General features: G+C 42.3%; 2 protein-coding genes and 1 non-coding gene across 3 annotated transcripts; 2 read left to right on the forward strand and 1 right to left on the reverse strand.

The window, feature by feature from the left end:
* Nucleotides 1-271: 271 nt before the first annotated feature.
* LOC102718089 (peroxidase 11) lies at nt 272-2,721 on the reverse strand. Its single transcript, XM_006655935.3, has 4 exons — nt 2,425-2,721; nt 2,094-2,285; nt 1,436-1,601; nt 272-938 (listed from the first exon to the last, which is right to left on the reverse strand). The coding sequence occupies exons 1-4, from the start codon at nt 2,662-2,664 to the stop codon at nt 526-528; spliced, it is 1,011 nt and encodes a 336-aa protein (XP_006655998.1). The 5' UTR covers nt 2,665-2,721; the 3' UTR covers nt 272-525.
* A 2,733-nt stretch (nt 2,722-5,454) lies between these two features.
* On the forward strand, nt 5,455-7,298 carry LOC102706109 (zinc finger protein HD1-like). The gene is made up of 2 exons (XM_040525128.1): nt 5,455-6,514; nt 6,867-7,298. The coding sequence occupies exons 1-2, from the start codon at nt 5,687-5,689 to the stop codon at nt 7,254-7,256; spliced, it is 1,218 nt and encodes a 405-aa protein (XP_040381062.1). The 5' UTR covers nt 5,455-5,686; the 3' UTR covers nt 7,257-7,298.
* Nucleotides 7,299-12,060: 4,762 nt separating this feature from the next.
* Nucleotides 12,061-12,132, forward strand: TRNAM-CAU. Its single transcript has one exon. It is a non-coding gene; the product is annotated as a tRNA-Met (tRNA).
* The last annotated feature ends 4,754 nt before the right edge of the window (nt 12,133-16,886 follow it).

Raw genomic sequence — 16,886 nt, forward strand, 5'->3', positions numbered from 1 at the left:
AGGAAAACCCCACTTTTGCCGAGTTTTAAATTATTTTGTTTGGCCAAATTTTATACTTCTGCAATTTGAATTTAAATCCAGTTAGTCGATTTGCGAGCCTCGCTTTAATTGAATTAGGTTCTTTTAGAGGGATTCTTCCTGAGTTAATTAAGCCAATTGTTATTTACGAATTTCTTTTTACGATTTTAGGCTTAGGACGAAACTCCGGGTGTGACAACTATACAGTAATTAATAACCAGTTCTTTGAAGATTAATAATTATTGTCCCCAAAAAATGGTAGGTGCACCAAAGACCAAACTGGCTAAAACATCATCTCAATCCATTTCTCAAGTACAGATAAAAAAGTCTGTGCAAAAACCCAGGAGTACATCATGTAACATAGTATTTTGTAGAGCGATGACAAATTGACAAATGCATATTATACCAAGAACAGCATCCCAGCCAACCATTCTTCTTCTTATTTTCAGTACGGCCATCAAAAAAGAAACAAGACAATTTTTTTTTCTCCCAGCTTGCTTCTCTCAATCATGTGTTGACGAACCTGCAGTTCTTCCTGACCTCGCCGCCGGCGGGGTTGGTGATGTTGCCCATCTTCACCATGGAGTCGGAGAACTGCTTGAAGAAGGCGGCGGAGTCGGCCCAGTACTTGCTGACGGTGTCGGCGGTGGAGTAGCCGAGGACGCTGGACCACATCTCCTGGTCGGAGTTGAGGAGGCCCTCGCCGTTGACGAGCGTCTCGAAGTAGGCGTTGTCGAAGGCGGCGGCGGTGTGGCTGTCCATGGCGCTGATGTTGTCGTCGCCGCCGTCCTGGGGGCACACGTCCTTCAGCTTGCTCAGGTACGGCTGCGACGCCGGGCTGTACTTGGTCGTCATCTCGTAGTCGCCGTAGATCCTGTCCCGGAAGTTGGCACACCGGGCAAATCCGATCGTGTGTGATCCTTTCATGAAAAAAAAAGAGAAAGATTTGCAGATGTTGTAAGGTAAATCAGTGTTCGTCTTGAGAGAAAGACGAGAGAGGACCCGCTCAAAGTCTCCAAACGGGATCCTCTGACTTTAAATAAGAGGGACTCGTGTCACTGGCATTTGGGCCATATACAGTAGGACTCACATGTCAGTCTCAATGTCCTTTTGACTTAAAGTCAGAGGAACTGCTTTCACAGTCTTTGATTCAAAAAGTTTACGCTCCAGCACAATGACATGTGGGGTCATCTAAGGTCACTGACATTCAGGCTAGGAGGGTCAATACTCGGTTTCAATCTTACATGGAGGTATATGATCGAACTTCACCCGTAATATAATGACAAGTTTTGAAAGGTTTTTTCTCTCTCTCTTTTTTTTTTTGTGGTATTGAAGCTCAATGGCATGTGCTAATCTGAATTGAGCTAGTGACCGACTTTTGTGGTAAAACCTCAGCATCCAGGAGAGAAGAACATACCGACAAGGGCTACCATGTCAGTAGCATCAAGGCCCTTCTCCCAGAACTTGGAAATGAGGGTGACGAGGCCCTGCTGAGCAGTGGGGATGTCCCTGTTTGCTAGTTCCAGGCTTGCCTTCTTGGAGTCCAATCTTCCAACTGGGACATCCCAGTAAGGCCCGCCAACCTGCACACACAAAATTCCGTTCTGTAACCGTTCTTTTTTTGCATGCGAGTTCTAAATGCTGACACTATTGTAAAGCAAAACAATATGCTGATGGAAACAATGATTTTATGAGTTAAGAGCCAGATATAATGATACGCTCGGCGAACATGGTGACACATCGACTAGCGAAGGAAGAAATTACTACTAAGGTTTGTTGTAATTGTGTGTCTGATGCCCGTGAGTTCTTAGCTCTTCTTCTTGAGGAGGATTCTAAACATTTAAATTTAGATGAATAAATTGCTAGCGATGTTTACACTCAAAAAAAGTAATCCTGAAATGTATGTTTGTTTGTGATTCATGTTTCCTTGCATAGCAAGCCCAATATGAACCTAAATGGTAGCAAACACAAGCCAAAACTTCAATTGTTTGCACAAGTGAGAAGTTGCTTCCATGCAGAGGCTACTGCTCAAGAATCAGCACTCTGAACATAGGTCTGGTTAGGTTAGATTTTACCAGGACAACCGCGTCCCTCGCTGCAATGGCAAGCATGTCCGCGCAGGAAACTGTTCCAGGGCACTCAGCTTCCAGCTTCTGCTTGATCTTATCGGCCAGCTCGAATCCCTTCAGCGAGTTCACATTCTGTTCTGCCTTCTTCTCTCCGATCAAGGTCGCAGTGTCGTCGAGCAGCACTGATCCATCGCAACCCTGCAACGAACATTCAGATTTTTCAGAGACTATGCGTAACTCCCGTTATATATGCTCATTGAAGAAATTCAGATGAACAAGATAGGTTAGTGTGTAAAGTACATTTTTTTTTTAAAAAAAAAGAGGATTGTGTGCGAACCTGGACGAAACAGTCATGGAAATGGAGGCGAAGCATCAGAGCAGCATTGCGAGGGTCGGCACGAACTGCACATTCCATCTCAGTCCGGACGACATGCTCATAGTTGGGGCATGTCTTTGAGTAGTGCTCCAAGCTCAGATTCGAATGATCCTGAGCCACCAGCAATGGCACGGCCAGGAGAACACAAGCCATGCAGAGAGCGAACGCCCTGGAGCACAGAACACCTGTAGCCACTGCCATTCTGACCAAAAGTTCCAAGCTGTTCCTTCTTTTTTTGGACAATGATAATTCAGATGTTCTTGTGAAAAGCTCATCATTCTGCATGGGCTTTATAGCAGAGTTGGACAAGGCTACCTTGGTGAATTGTGATGAAAAAAATGGTCAAGAGGGAGATGAACTAACTCTTATGTGGTTGGTAGAGTAAGCAAGCAGAAAGTAATGAGTGTTATGATAGGGACACTAATGGGTCAAAGGCTCTCTCTCTCTCTCCAGTGCCAGTGTTTGGTGGCTTCAGGTTCACCAATCTTGGAAAATGTTCAGAACAGATCATGTGCATCAGATTATTCTTCCTGCATGCATTTTATCTAATCATTTGGATGTTTCCGGTGTTGTCGTTGGAAGAGAAATTCAGACCATCAACAGTTCAGCACTGACCCAGAAAATTTGCAGCCTAATTACTTGCATCTGGCTGGTGCTACTGCAAAAGCTCATCTTCCTCTGTTAGATCAGCTTCCCACGAAAACATTTGTGTGCATTAAACTCCACGTATCGAACTGTTTGGGAGAAACAATGACACTTCTTCCTTTAGAACATGTAAAGGCCAAATAATTCTGGATGCCTATGCCAAAAGTCTTAAAGCCAAATATGGTATCTCAGACACAGTCCTTGCCTGATCACTGACGAGTTAAACTTTAGGTGTCACCATCTGCAACAAAATTCCTGGGTCGTGGGGCCCACTCTTCAATCACCTGCGCCTGGCAGCTCACCGGTCACTACCGCTACCGAGCTGCTGTATATATACGCACTCATGAAACGGAATAAAGAGGGACTGCAGGAGGGGAAAAAAAACTGTTTTTGCTTTTACTAGAACAAAAAAAAGAACCACTAGTGGAGAAGGAGATCAATTTTGATTGTACAGTAAAAACAAATGATGTCAATATATCGAGGCTGCCTTCGTTTGAAGGGGGAGATGGGTTAGTTATCAGACGCGAAAAACGTAGTAATAGATTAGTATATGATTAATTAATTATTAATTATTTAAAAAATATAAAATAGATTAATATGATTTTTAAAAACAACTTTCCTATAGAAAATTCTCATAAAAAATACACCGTTTAGCAGTTCGGGAAACGTGCACGTAAAAAAAAAGGAGATTAGATATCTAAAAGGGGTGAACGAACAGGGCCCAACTTACCAAGGCAGATTTTTTTTGTCATACTACAAGTCTACAGATAAAAATTTGTGTAGCATATGGCTAGTATTAAAGAACAAACGCTGAAATAGCACCACTGATACTTTATTTGCATAGTCTAATGTTTCTCGTAACACTTAATTGAACCACAGCCGGGTTTTATATTTTACCGGTGGGTAACCCATGTCCAACCTGAAATTTATGTAGAGGTTAATTTTGGTCTATCTCTCATATTGATTTCCAATCGACCTATTAAAATCTTGAACTTAGATGAAATTACGCTAGTTTATTTATAATTTGCATTGCTCTTTTAAACCATTGGTGATAATTTTATAATTTATTGATTTTGTTACTCTTTGTTTAATTACCTTTATATTGAGATATTAATCATGTGGAACCCATTAGACACCCACCGGGTATACCCATGCCCGATGGACACGAGCACACGTATGGAGTTCTCCCCGCCAATCCTATCGGGTATCAATCAAAGGGCAAAAGCGAGTATCGGATCAGGCACGGCCTTGCTCTACCTGTGCACGACCCAACCCATTGCCGTCCGGCGCATAAGAGAAAAGAGAAAACACACGGATAATTTGACTTGTCCATTGCACCACACATCAGGTTAGATATTTTCATATCAACATGGCAGAAAAGAAACTATCTAGTGACATGGCAGGCCGCTTTGGGACTTTTCTCCCATGTATCTGCGCTCGCTGCCTCACACTGGAGGTTCCTAAAGCCGGAACGGCTAAGGCGGAGCCGCCCAATGGCTGGCACAAAACCGCACGCTTTGGAATCCTACCCTCCCTTTCTCCTTTTGCAAAAAGATTTGTGCATAAAGAGAGAGGCAGCATCTTCTTCCCTGCCCTTTTCTCTCTTTTGTTACACATCATCAATGGCTCCCAATTCTCTCGGCCTTTAGACTTAGAATTGTTTAGGTGACAATCCTAGGATCCTACTGATTCATGGAATTACACTTGATTTGATTTGCTTAAGAGGCTAGCTACTACTGGTCTGAATGTTCAAAGGATGCACGGATGGATCATGTTTGGGACAAAGAAGGATCGGCTACACAAGAAATACAAAAGCTTTTTCGGCAGAAAAGTGTGGTTGCTTTGGCTTAAAAGTGTTGAGATCAGTTCAGTTAGATTTTAGCTCATGGGGCGTGCGGACAGGCACTCCCTCTAATTCCTCTAGTCCAGGCCCCGCCAAAGTGCATCAAATCTTTATCTGAAAAGTGAAAACGACGACTCCATTGAGGATTGGCATTACGGAGAAGCACCGAAGCAGCAACATCCAAAGGCAACCACAAAACAGGCATACAACACTGCCCGTCCCTCCAGATCGCGCCAAGTGTCATTCGTTGGATTCGACTAAGGTCGTGTTCTTTTCGTTGGTTAACTAACTGGTTATAAAAAAATAGATTGATATGATTTGTTAAAATAACTTATTATAAAATATTTTTTTAAAAAAACATACTGTTTGATAGCTCAGAAAATATGGACATGGAAAACGAAAGAATCTGGATTACCAACCTAGAAAGAACAAGGGCTAACACCCTACTATTAGTACTCTGCACCCAACTCCCAGGACTGGTGACCTTTCCCCGCCAAAATCCACTCCCACACTCACAAGAAGCCCAGAAAGAAGCAGTGCTGAAGACATAAGAAAGCCATGCGAGGTAGAGGAGCAGGAGAAGAGATATACACCCACAGCATATAAGGGAAAACCAAAATAGTCAAGCCAAGCTAACTAGCCAGTAGCCACAGCAGCTACACTACACTAGCATACTGCACTGCGCTTGCTGTTCCATGTGGCGCGATCCACGGACAAAAAAAGGCCACTTCGTTGATGAATTATAGCTTTGGCGGCAACGTGTTCGACCAGGAGGTGGGAGGAGGGGGAGGAGGAGAAGGAGACGGCGGCGGCGGCGCGAGATGGGCGAGGCCGTGCGACGGGTGCCGCGCGGCGCCGGCCGTGGTGTACTGCCGCGCCGACGCCGCGTACCTCTGCGCGTCGTGCGACGCGCGGGTGCACGCGGCCAACTGCGTGGCGTCGCGGCACGAGCGGGTGCGCGTCTGCGAGGCCTGCGAGCGCGCCCCGGCGGCGCTGGCGTGCCGCGCCGACGCCGCCGCGCTCTGCGTCGCCTGCGACGTGCAGGTGCACTCCGCGAACCCGCTCGCCAGGCGGCACCAGCGCACGCCCGTGCCGCCGCTCCCGCCCGTCGCCATCCCGGCCGCCTCCGTGCTCGCCGAGGCGGCGGCGCCGGCCACCGCCGCCGCCGTCCTCGGCGACAAGGACGAGGAGGTGGACTCCTGGCTGCTGCTCACCAAAAACTCTGACAACAACAACAACAACAATAACAGCAGCAACAACAACAACGATAACACCAACAACAACGGCATGTACTTCGGTGAAGTTGACGAATACTTCGATCTTGTCGGCTACAACTCGTACTACGACAGCCGCCAAGATCAGTACGAGATGCATGAACAGCAGGAGCAACAGCAGGAGATCCAGAAGGAGTTTGTGGAGAAGGAAGGGAGCGAGTGTGTGGTACCTTCGCAGGTCACGATGGTGAGTGAGCAGCAGCACAGTGCCTATGGGGTGGTAGGAGCAGACCAGGCCGCCTCCATGACCGCCGGGGTCAGCGCTTACACGGATTCCATCAGCAACAGCGTGAGTTCATCTATTACTACAAGTCCTTTTCAGAGAAGATCGATTACCATGTTACATGCTTCGTTGTCAATGCTGTAGAGTTCATACTACTTGAGTGAAAGCCATCTTTCGAACAAAAGCAGTTATCTAATTAAAAAACGATGGGAAAAACTGATCATCCTGCCAAGAAAATAAGATCACTTTTTAAAATATCTTACTTTTGCAACAGTAAAATCCTTGGAGGTAATTTTTATGCATATATAATTAAATTAAATCCATCTATCTATATATCATTGCAGGGTCTCTGACACCTGCAATCCCCCCTCCCTTATGATTCGCATATTTCAGTGACCATTTGCCGATTCCATCTCAGATATCGTTCTCATCAATGGAGGTGGGTATAGTGCCAGACAGCGCGGCGATAGACATGCCGCCGAGTTTCAGCGTCCACCTGACGCCCGCCGGAGCCATCGGCCTCTTCCCAGCACCAGGCCCGTCGTTCCAGGTGCCCCTCGGCTTCAGCGCCATGGACAGGGAGGCCAGGGTGCTGAGGTACAGGGAGAAGAAGAAGGCCAGGAGGTTCGAGAAGACCATACGCTACGCGACGAGGAAGGCGTACGCGGATGCGCGCCCCAGGATCAAGGGCCGCTTCGCCAAGCGATCGGACGTGGAGGTGGAGGTGGAGCAGATGTTCTTTTCGTCGTCTGCTGCTGCTGCTGCTCTCTCTGACGGCGGCAGCTGTGGCACCGTTCCATGGTTCTGAATCGATGGGGCTTAATATATATATCTATATGTAGGGCATGATATGGACTTGCTGATGAGTAACAATATGTGATATGAAATAATAGTGTGTTTGTTTGTAACTTGATTGATCGAGTACCTTAGCATTTTAAGTTAAGTTTTGCTTTGTAATTTCAGATATATATATATATATATATATATATATATATATATATATATATATATATTGTTGGTACTTGCTCGATAGCTTTTAAAATTTTTGAGGTGAGCAAAGAGCAGTATAGTGTGATGGAATTAATGAGGATGTGTGTATAGATGATTCTAGGGTGGTACCTTGGTTAACAATAACAGAAGCAACAGTGCTTTAGCTAGGGCTTTAGTTGAAGAAATTGGGGGCTTAGTTGTTTGCTATAGAGTAGTAGCACCAAAACGGTGGAACATGTATTTATTTCTGCTCCATCATGTTAGATAATTTCTCTCTAATCAAAGTTTGTCTGATCACAGAATAACAGGAGAAACCTTGATTAAATGTGTGCACAAACTTAATTTAGAACTGAACTTAAATCTGTTGCTGGGCTCAAGACATTCGGCTTGGATCTCAAAAGTGCCATCTTAATGAAATAAGATGTCTCATTTTATATAGTTTCTTAATAATGGGTTATCATTTTACTTGATTTGAATTTCAGTAGACTTGAAGGTGATGGTCTTCACTCTGCTTTTCAGCGCCCATTGTCCTTAAAAAAGCAGTGACAAAAAAATTTACTGATGCTTTAGCCATGAGAATCATATCTTTCCAGCATGGCCTAGCTCCTCACTAAACCATGAGCTATCGGTGATAAGTAACTCGAATAATAGTTGTAGGGAATATAGGGACACTGTCTGATACTGATAGGCACACCAGTGTGATTGAGTGATGTAAGTGCAATGAACTCACAGAAAAGCCTCCCTATTATTTTGTGAATGAAGAAAGCATAAACCAGGAAGCTCTTTCCCATTCTCACTGCAATTCTCTTTGTCCTCTTCACTAGCAACTAGTGGCATAAATCTTAGTGCCTTTTGCTGTGAGATGGAGCATTCACCAAATATCTGAGGCATCTCAGGGCGCCAACATCATATAAGCTTTTTTATCATTCTTAACAAAGTACAAAAATTTTAATGTAAAATTCTGATATCTTAAGATACATCAAGATGCTAAATTTTTACACTGAAAAATATAATAACCTCAAGATTTTTTTTAAGGATGGTAAAAAACAAGTCTTTTTTAAAGGATTTTCTTTTACTATCCTTAAGAATCCTTAAGGAGTACCTTGAGATATAAAAAAATTTAGTGCAATATTCTAGTAACTTAGGTTACATTATATCTCTCAAAGTACTAAATTTTTATACTAAAAAATATGGTACATCAAGGTATTTTTGTAAGATGGTAAAAATATTTTTTTTGAAATATTAACAGAGAAAAGTCCAGAGGGAAGCTCGTGATGTTTTTGTTTGTAATTCCTGTTAAATAAAGCACACGGGAGATCCCAGTCCATATTTTGACCGAAACTGACCTCATCCAGCACTCTAGTATGGATAGAGACACAAATCAAAGTTCTACAGAAGATAAAACTAGACATATAGTTGACCAAAGTTTCACACAAGATAAAACTAGACATAGCTGACCAGTAACAAAAGAGATTCCTGAGAGTTTCTCACATAAACTATCAGGCAAAAAGATAAAGCTAGGCTCTGCTGGTATTTCATCCATATCAGGACTGAGGATAACATAACAGCGTGCAGTTTGATCGTGGTGGAGGGAGCTCCTAACACATCACCATATTACTGCGATATACTACATCCGTTTATACTGTAAAACTTTCTAACCTTATCTAAATTAATCAATTGATAAATATATATAATTTATATATACGTCTAAATTCATTAGTATCCATATGAATCTAATAAGACTAGAAAGTCTTACATTATAAAACGGGGAAATATATAATCATGGAAGTACGACCAAGGATTTTATGGCAACAGTTCTTGTTTTGCACATCAGAACACCAGATTAACTTGGAACTAATCAAAGCATCAGAATAATTTTCCCCTACTTAGCGAATGCAACAAAATAGTATAGCCACATCCATGTCACAACATGGTCAAGTTGACAGGATGAAATGAGCGAGGACTCAGTATCTCGGTAGACGATTTGGATAAGAAAATGAGGATTCCTTCTTTTTCTTCTTTTTTTGCGAGAAAGAAGAAAAGAATGAGGATTCGGCCGGTGGAGACACCTCTTGTTTGACGGAGGAAAAAAATTCAGCCAGGAACGGAGTAGCAATTTTACAGCCAAAACAAAAAAAAAAAGAATAAGAAATGATACCCCGCTCTCACCGTGCGGATTTTCCTAGTGCGAAGTTTTCCACGGCGCTGCAAACAGAGAACCGCTTAGTTTACAGCAAGATCAAGAATTTCCCTAGTCCGCGCTCAGAACAAATTTTGACCTAAGGCAACAAAATGCCGCGGCAGGATCGCCTGATCGGCGGTGTTTGACCCTTGTTTTTAAAGATGACTAACAATCTGACCCTTTTTTTTTTCAGTTTGCTTCTTTAACCACGTTTTTCAAAAATAAAGCTGCCGACTAACCCTCTTCTTTTTTCTCATTCTTGAAGTGAAGCTAACAGCGTTAACTCAGGGACAAATTGATTATTTTGTCCTTCTCTCTTTCCACCTCCCCTTCTCCCTCAACCGGGCCAAGGAAGGACGAGGCCACCTCCCCTTCTCCCTCGACCGGGCCAAGGAAGGACGAGGCGGTGGTGGCTTGGGTCGGCGGCGGGTTGTTGAGGAGGGCGAGGCGGCATTGGCTTGGGTTTGCGCAGTGTCGCTGGCCACGCATGGGAGAGGGGAGCGCCGAGGCAGCGGCCGGCCACGGGGAGGGGGGCGAGGTTGGCCAGGATGAGGCCGTAGGTGTGCAGCTCCTCGGCGATCTTCGCCAGCGCCATCTCCAAGAACGAGAAATTGGAAGACATCTGTAGGATCGAACAATATCAAACAAACCTACCAGAGAGGGGGTGAATGATAGGGGGAAAACAAAACCTAAAAATCTTTCGTGGAATAAAGAATTACCTGTGTCGAAGAAATTGACGAAGGCTTGCTACCTTGATCGCGTCGCTCCTGTGCCGCCGCTATCTTGATCGCGCCGCTCATGTGCCACCGATCAGATCATCGGATCGCGCCACTACTATGACGTCGATCAGATCGTCGAAATCCAAAAAATCACCCGTAGATAAAAGCCGAAAACGTAGATTGAATGATCTTGACTTTATTGCATCAACTGGTATTTACAAAGTGCACCAACGGCACTCCTATCAAAATCGTCGATCTAAAATCAACAACTAAATCTCACAAAAAGCACACCGGGGGCATACCCCTCGGTCTCTATTTCTATCGAAAAGTCTATCACCAAATAGGAGTAGGACTCCTTATACTAATACGACTCATCCTCGAAAACTATTTCCAATTAGAATCCAGTTTCCCAAACCGCGAACGTGCACTATAATAACCAGATTTCGCTACAGTAACCCCCGGTCTGCTACAGTAATCCGAACCGAGTACTGTGGCAAATTCCTTTCCTTTTCTCATCCAGTTTTGATCCGTACTTCCCGATTTTTCTGGCGCTTACATATACAACATGTGAAGATCGTTATGATTCCATCCCACACGGTATTCCTCCACCATGTGTCAACTTGCATTCAATATCGTCACCCGGCATTTTCGATCGTCCGAACCTCAGCTTCTCCCTAAGCTTAGTCACGATCCTGCCACCGTTGACTGATATTGACCTCAAGTCACCTGCACAACTAGAGATATACCAACCATTTTCGAGCACAGATATCGCAACCTGACTCACATTAGTTACATACACTCGCACCAACACCTTAATTGTTTTCAAACCAAATTCAATTTATAAACCAAATCGCAAGCCAATTGTTCATCAGAAAATATTAATCACGCATATGATCTTACAACATATTTGGATCTCCGTGTTGCCACCGCAGCCTCTCCTCGCCCGCAACAGATCGACTGCCCCTGCCTCTCCCCGGCCTAAGCGCGCGGCAGCCACCGTCTCCACCCGCCGTCGCCTCTCCCACTACCTCCTCGTGTGTGGCCGCCCGATGCACGCTTCGTTGGCTATCCTCACGCCATGCGCCACCCTATTCTGCCGCTCAACATCGTCGTGGATGGTCTGCTGCACGGGATGGAGAGAGATAGAGTTAGGTTGAGGATGAGTCGAGGTAGTTTCATCATATCATGATTATATTATTATTAATATTTTCTTTTTCTAAAATAAAACCCTAACAGTGTATGCCGAAGATGATTAGATGACTGCTTCGTTTGAAAAATGAGGTCAAATAAGCAAACCGAAAAAATAAGGTTATTTCAGTAGTTAGACTTCGTACTAGGATCAAATGAGCAATTGTCTCCATATTTCATGGTCTTTGTAAGCTTCCTAGGAGATTGATCCAAAATTACTATAGACCGCGACCAATAGGTAAATTTCCTGAGTCGTTGAGATAAAAGTTCGGTGATACCATCCGCACTTTGAAATAACGAAACCACCTCGAACAAGAAAATAAAAATAACTAACAACCAAGATTTATTACGTTTCAGACTCCCTTTGAGCTTTTCACAGGACGAGAGAATAACGGAGTAGCCTTATCTTTTCTCTTAAACTTAATCTTAAAAAATTATATTTTCCTCGTTTATTATTTTCATCGTAGTGGTGGTGATCGGTAACAACACAACGTTTTACGTTAAATTGGTAACATTGTGCTAATCTTACAAGAATCAGAGTGGCGCAGCGGAAGCGTGGTGGGCCCATAACCCACAGGTCCCAGGATCGAAACCTGGCTCTGATACTTAATTTTTCCATCATTATTTTTGCACATGGGCCGACGCGGTCGTATAATCAAAAAGTTCATATAACATCCCTCAACCATAGCCCGAATTGAGGTGGAAGCGAGAAAATTGCAATTATAACATCCTCAAACCATGCATACCATCCTCTGGTTTGCATTCGCTAAAATGCAACGCTCACCGAGAAAATTGCTATTATAACATCCTCAAAGCATGCATTCGCTGGTATACCATCCTCCATTTTGCATTTTCGCTAAAATGTCAGCCAAGCTTGTCAAAATACCATTTGTCCCTTTTGCTGCAAATAGAAATTAATTGATATTTTCATAACTGTGTTGACCAAAATACCCCTATCTGAATCGATTGAATTGTAACGTCGGTATGATTTAAACTTGAGTACTAGTTATCTCTATTAGATGCTTATCTCCATTAGAACATGATTTAAAATACTTTGTACAAAATGTTGCAAAAAATAATTAGCATTCACGCTATATAATTATTAAAGAAACCAATCATAGCATTTAAATACTTCACATAATTTATGGTCAACAAAAATGACATTTCACTGACCTCAACAAAATGCATAGCTCATTTAACTAGGCTACAACGCGATGCAAAAAAAATTCAATCATTTCTAATATAATAACAATGATAGCCAGTTCAATTAATTTAGACAAGGGTATTTTGGTCAGCACAATTATGAAAATATAGATTGAACCTTTTTTATTTGCAGCAAAAGGGACAAATGGTATTTTGACGAGCTTGGCTAGTTTGAGAATGACATTTTAGCGAAAATCCAAAATGGAGGATGGCATACCAGCGAATGCACGCTTTGAGGATGTTATAATAGCAATTTTCTCGGTGGAAGCGACCTCCCTCTTCAGCATTCTCTTTGAGCTTTCTACCGCTGACTACTTCGTCGACATCGATTCAAGGTCAAGCTTGAGCTTCACTCGCCATGGCACCCGCGCAAAGCCACCGCCTTTGTCCCCATGCCTATGATTCCACCTTGCCACAGGCCCACAACAACCGCCTTCCTCCCAACCTCCTGTCATCGGTTGCCATCCTCCTAGGCTCCTCTTGTTGGCCATCACCTTATACCACTGCCACAACACCCAGTGACAGATTCAGAATACGAAGGCTAGAGGGCTAGTTTTTTTCCCCTCCCCTCTCCCCTATTTTTCATAGGGATCCATCATGTAGGGAGGCTGGAGTCTGCACTGGATCTGCCCCTAACAACACCATCTTTGTCGGCTACATGAGAGTGAATACAACATAGGGGAGAGCACAAGTGGGGTTGGCATATAGGTCCTACATCCTACTTGTGTCCCAATGCCAAATCGGATGAAAACAAGTTCAAAGTCCCTAAGTAGGTGCCGCACAGTACAAAAACATCGTCAAAGTCGCCAAGTGAGGCAAAATAAACTGCACCTCCATCTTTTTGCTTATGCTTATGCTTATATGCTAAAATTTTAATTTTCAACTTTAAATTTCGAGTTGATTTTAATGTTTTTTCACTGAAGTTTATTTTCCAGCATTAGCTTTTAGACCATTAAGAATACGTATGTAAAAGTTTTATTCATAAATTATTTTTTGTTGGTAAATATATCGTTTGGTTTCAATAGAAGAAGGATGCAATATATATGGTTTTGCAGTTGAAGGAGGTAATCGAACTTGAAAAGGTTAACGAGAGAACGCTAGTGCACCCGCTAACCCATGCCAACGTAGCTTCTTATATATAAACTTTTTATATACAATTGTTTAGTGTATAATCTTTGTATATACATCTTTATAAGATGATTTTTAATGTAAATATATTTCTACTATATACTTTATATGTTCAATTTGTTTCTACGTATAAATTTTCTATAAATTGTTTATATATAAACTTTATACGTACAAATGAAAAGTATAATAAGTTTATATATATATATATATATATATATATTTAGGTATACAAAAACGTTTATGTGGGTTATGGGTGCACAGACATTCGCCGATTAGACTGACCCAGGGTCATAGTTTAGGGAGGTCAAATCGACTGATTTCATCTAATATTACACGGTGGCCAAAGAGGTGAGCTCTATCCTCTAGGCCACCATGGCCTAGGGATAACCTAGTCATGGTGATCACATCACACCATTTAGGCAACTTTACCTGAAAAATGGAGAAGCTTTTATGAACACCACACGAGAGGCGATATCTGCAGGGTCTCGAAAAAGTAGGTGGAGAGATGGGCTGCTTTCTTTTGTGGATAAAAAGATAAACGAGGAAAGATTATCTATTTTTATAGCTATTTAATATAAATGATCCAATTAACTTTTACACAACTAAAAATTTACTTTAGAAATATGAATAATGAACTTTTGCATAGAAACTTTTTATAAAAAAAAACATGTCGTTAACCATTCAGGAAGGGTGTGCACAGAAGACGAGAAAAAAAATCTAAAGATAACTGGTATAACAAACACAACTATAAAGTGAAGGTAGCCATACCAAATTAAAATAAAATTAAAAAATAGTTAATTTTTTAAATAAATTTTGTCTGTTCGATGACCACAGCAAAGCCTCCGGCGGTAAAGAAAACCCTATATTGGCAGCATTTGCAAGTTTTGATGCAGAGGGGAGAGGGTTTAACCCAACATGAAGATAACCATGTTTAGTTTTAACTTGTACAAGAGTGGATGGGTCCAATGTACCCGGACTATTTGCTAGTCAATTAACTGTTTCTCAAAGAAAATAAAGCGGATGGATTTTAGGTGGTGTTTGGTTTTTTTTGTCACTACTGTTTGATTAGAGGGACTAAAGAGACTAAAAGTGCATTAATTGACAAATCTCAAATCAGCAGCAGCAGCAACGGCGTCCTCCGGTGTGGGCAGCGACGACGGCGGCCGTGGTGGCCCCCTGCCCGGGCGTCGGCGACGAGAACCCCTGGTGGCGCCAACGGCCCCCTGCCTAGGCGCGTGCGAGATTGGTTATGCGGGGGCGACGTGTGTCAAAAGAAAAATTAGTTCCAATAAGTATCTCTGGAAAGGACTAACAGACTAATACAATTTTAGTCCCTCCTGTTTGGGTTTTTAGGGACTAAACGAGTCTAAAGTGGAGGGGCTAATGGATTAGTCATCTAAACCAAACAGAGCCACCGTAGAATGTTGGATATCTGTGCAAGTATTCAGGATTCAGTGGTGTAGGTATGCTCATCCAACCTGCAAGAATTTCCAATGACACCAAGCCATCACGTTCATTTATTGATTAAATTTAGTTTATGTTTGGTATAGGTCCAACTAGAAAATACAGTTTATTGCTTAAGTTAAAATAGCTTACTTGATCAAAATATGAATGAAGGGATTAAAATAGCTTATAAGTAGTTACCAGGTGCATAATCAAAATCTCATATATTTTTGGACAGTGGAAGTACATCTATCCCAAAATATACAACTTATAGTGTGCATAAATTATCTCAAAACATAACAATTTATATACATACATTTCTTTTTTAACTAATCATAAACTTTCACTACTAAAATTTTCCACCTACTTTTCCTTCCCAACCTCTTCTATTTAATTCCACCAACTTTGTTAGCAGGAATAGACAAAAAGCTCGAGCTCGAGAGCTTGGCTCAAGCTTGTATGGCTGGACTCGAACAGCCAAATGAGCCAAGCCCGAGCTAAGTCACAAGCTGCTTGTTTGGCTCATGAGGCTAGCTATGATGCGACCGCATGAATTCTCTTATTGTTTAGTGGAGTTATCATTTGTTAACTTACGGTTACCATGTGGATTATAGATAATCAAATATGTGAGTTTGTTTTAGTTTTATATCTTATTATTTTTTATAGTATTTTTTTATTAATTAGGGGTGTAAACGGATCAGATTCGGATGGATAATGGTCATACCATATCCTAAACCATATTTTTCAAGTGGATTCGGAGTCAGGGCGGATGATATGCGAATGCGAAGCGGATTATTTTGGATAGAGAATGCGGTGCAGAGCCGACTAAAAAACAACTAAAGTTATCGAATATGACGTGTATACGCAATGGATATAAGTATACAACATTAAGTCATCACTATGTTAGGCAACAATGCAACAACAATATCCAAGCATCACATAGCACTATATGATGTCCAATTATCCACAAAACATAATCTATACAAATACATAAATACTAATAAGATGCAACTTGTAACTATGAACAATAGATAACATAGGACAAAAGACAAATATTTGTAGTCATGGACTTCAATCATCAGTGCACAACACTACAACATTGTGCTAGATGATTGACTAGGCCTGTGTTGAAGTGGTTGTATGGTCTGAATGTAGGATTATCTACAAAAATTACGGGATAATCTACATAAAGTATCTGCATATATCTCTGCATACTACTGTCCACATCCGAATACATATCCACCAAATATATCTAGAAAATTCTTACCATATCCTCCCTCCGGATGGATTCATAGAGGAGCGGATCAGATCGGTTAATATCCGGTCCGTTTGCACCCTACTATTTACGAGTTTTTATAGAAAGATATTTCTTATTGGGAGGACCATGAGCTAGCTTGAAAACTAGATATTGTTTCCAAACCAAGCCAAGCCGAACCAGGCCGAATCTCATGCGAGCCTTCATGGAGTGAGCCGAGCCGAGCCGAGTCGAGCCAAAAAGCAGTAAGATTTTGGGATTTTGAGATGTGACAACAGGCTACAAGCCCAGATTTTGGTGGACCGGACCGGGCCGGGCCGGGCCGGGCCG

The sequence above is a fragment of the Oryza brachyantha genome, chromosome 6, assembly GCF_000231095.2.
Source record: "Oryza brachyantha chromosome 6, ObraRS2, whole genome shotgun sequence".
Taxonomy (NCBI): domain Eukaryota; kingdom Viridiplantae; phylum Streptophyta; class Magnoliopsida; order Poales; family Poaceae; genus Oryza; species Oryza brachyantha.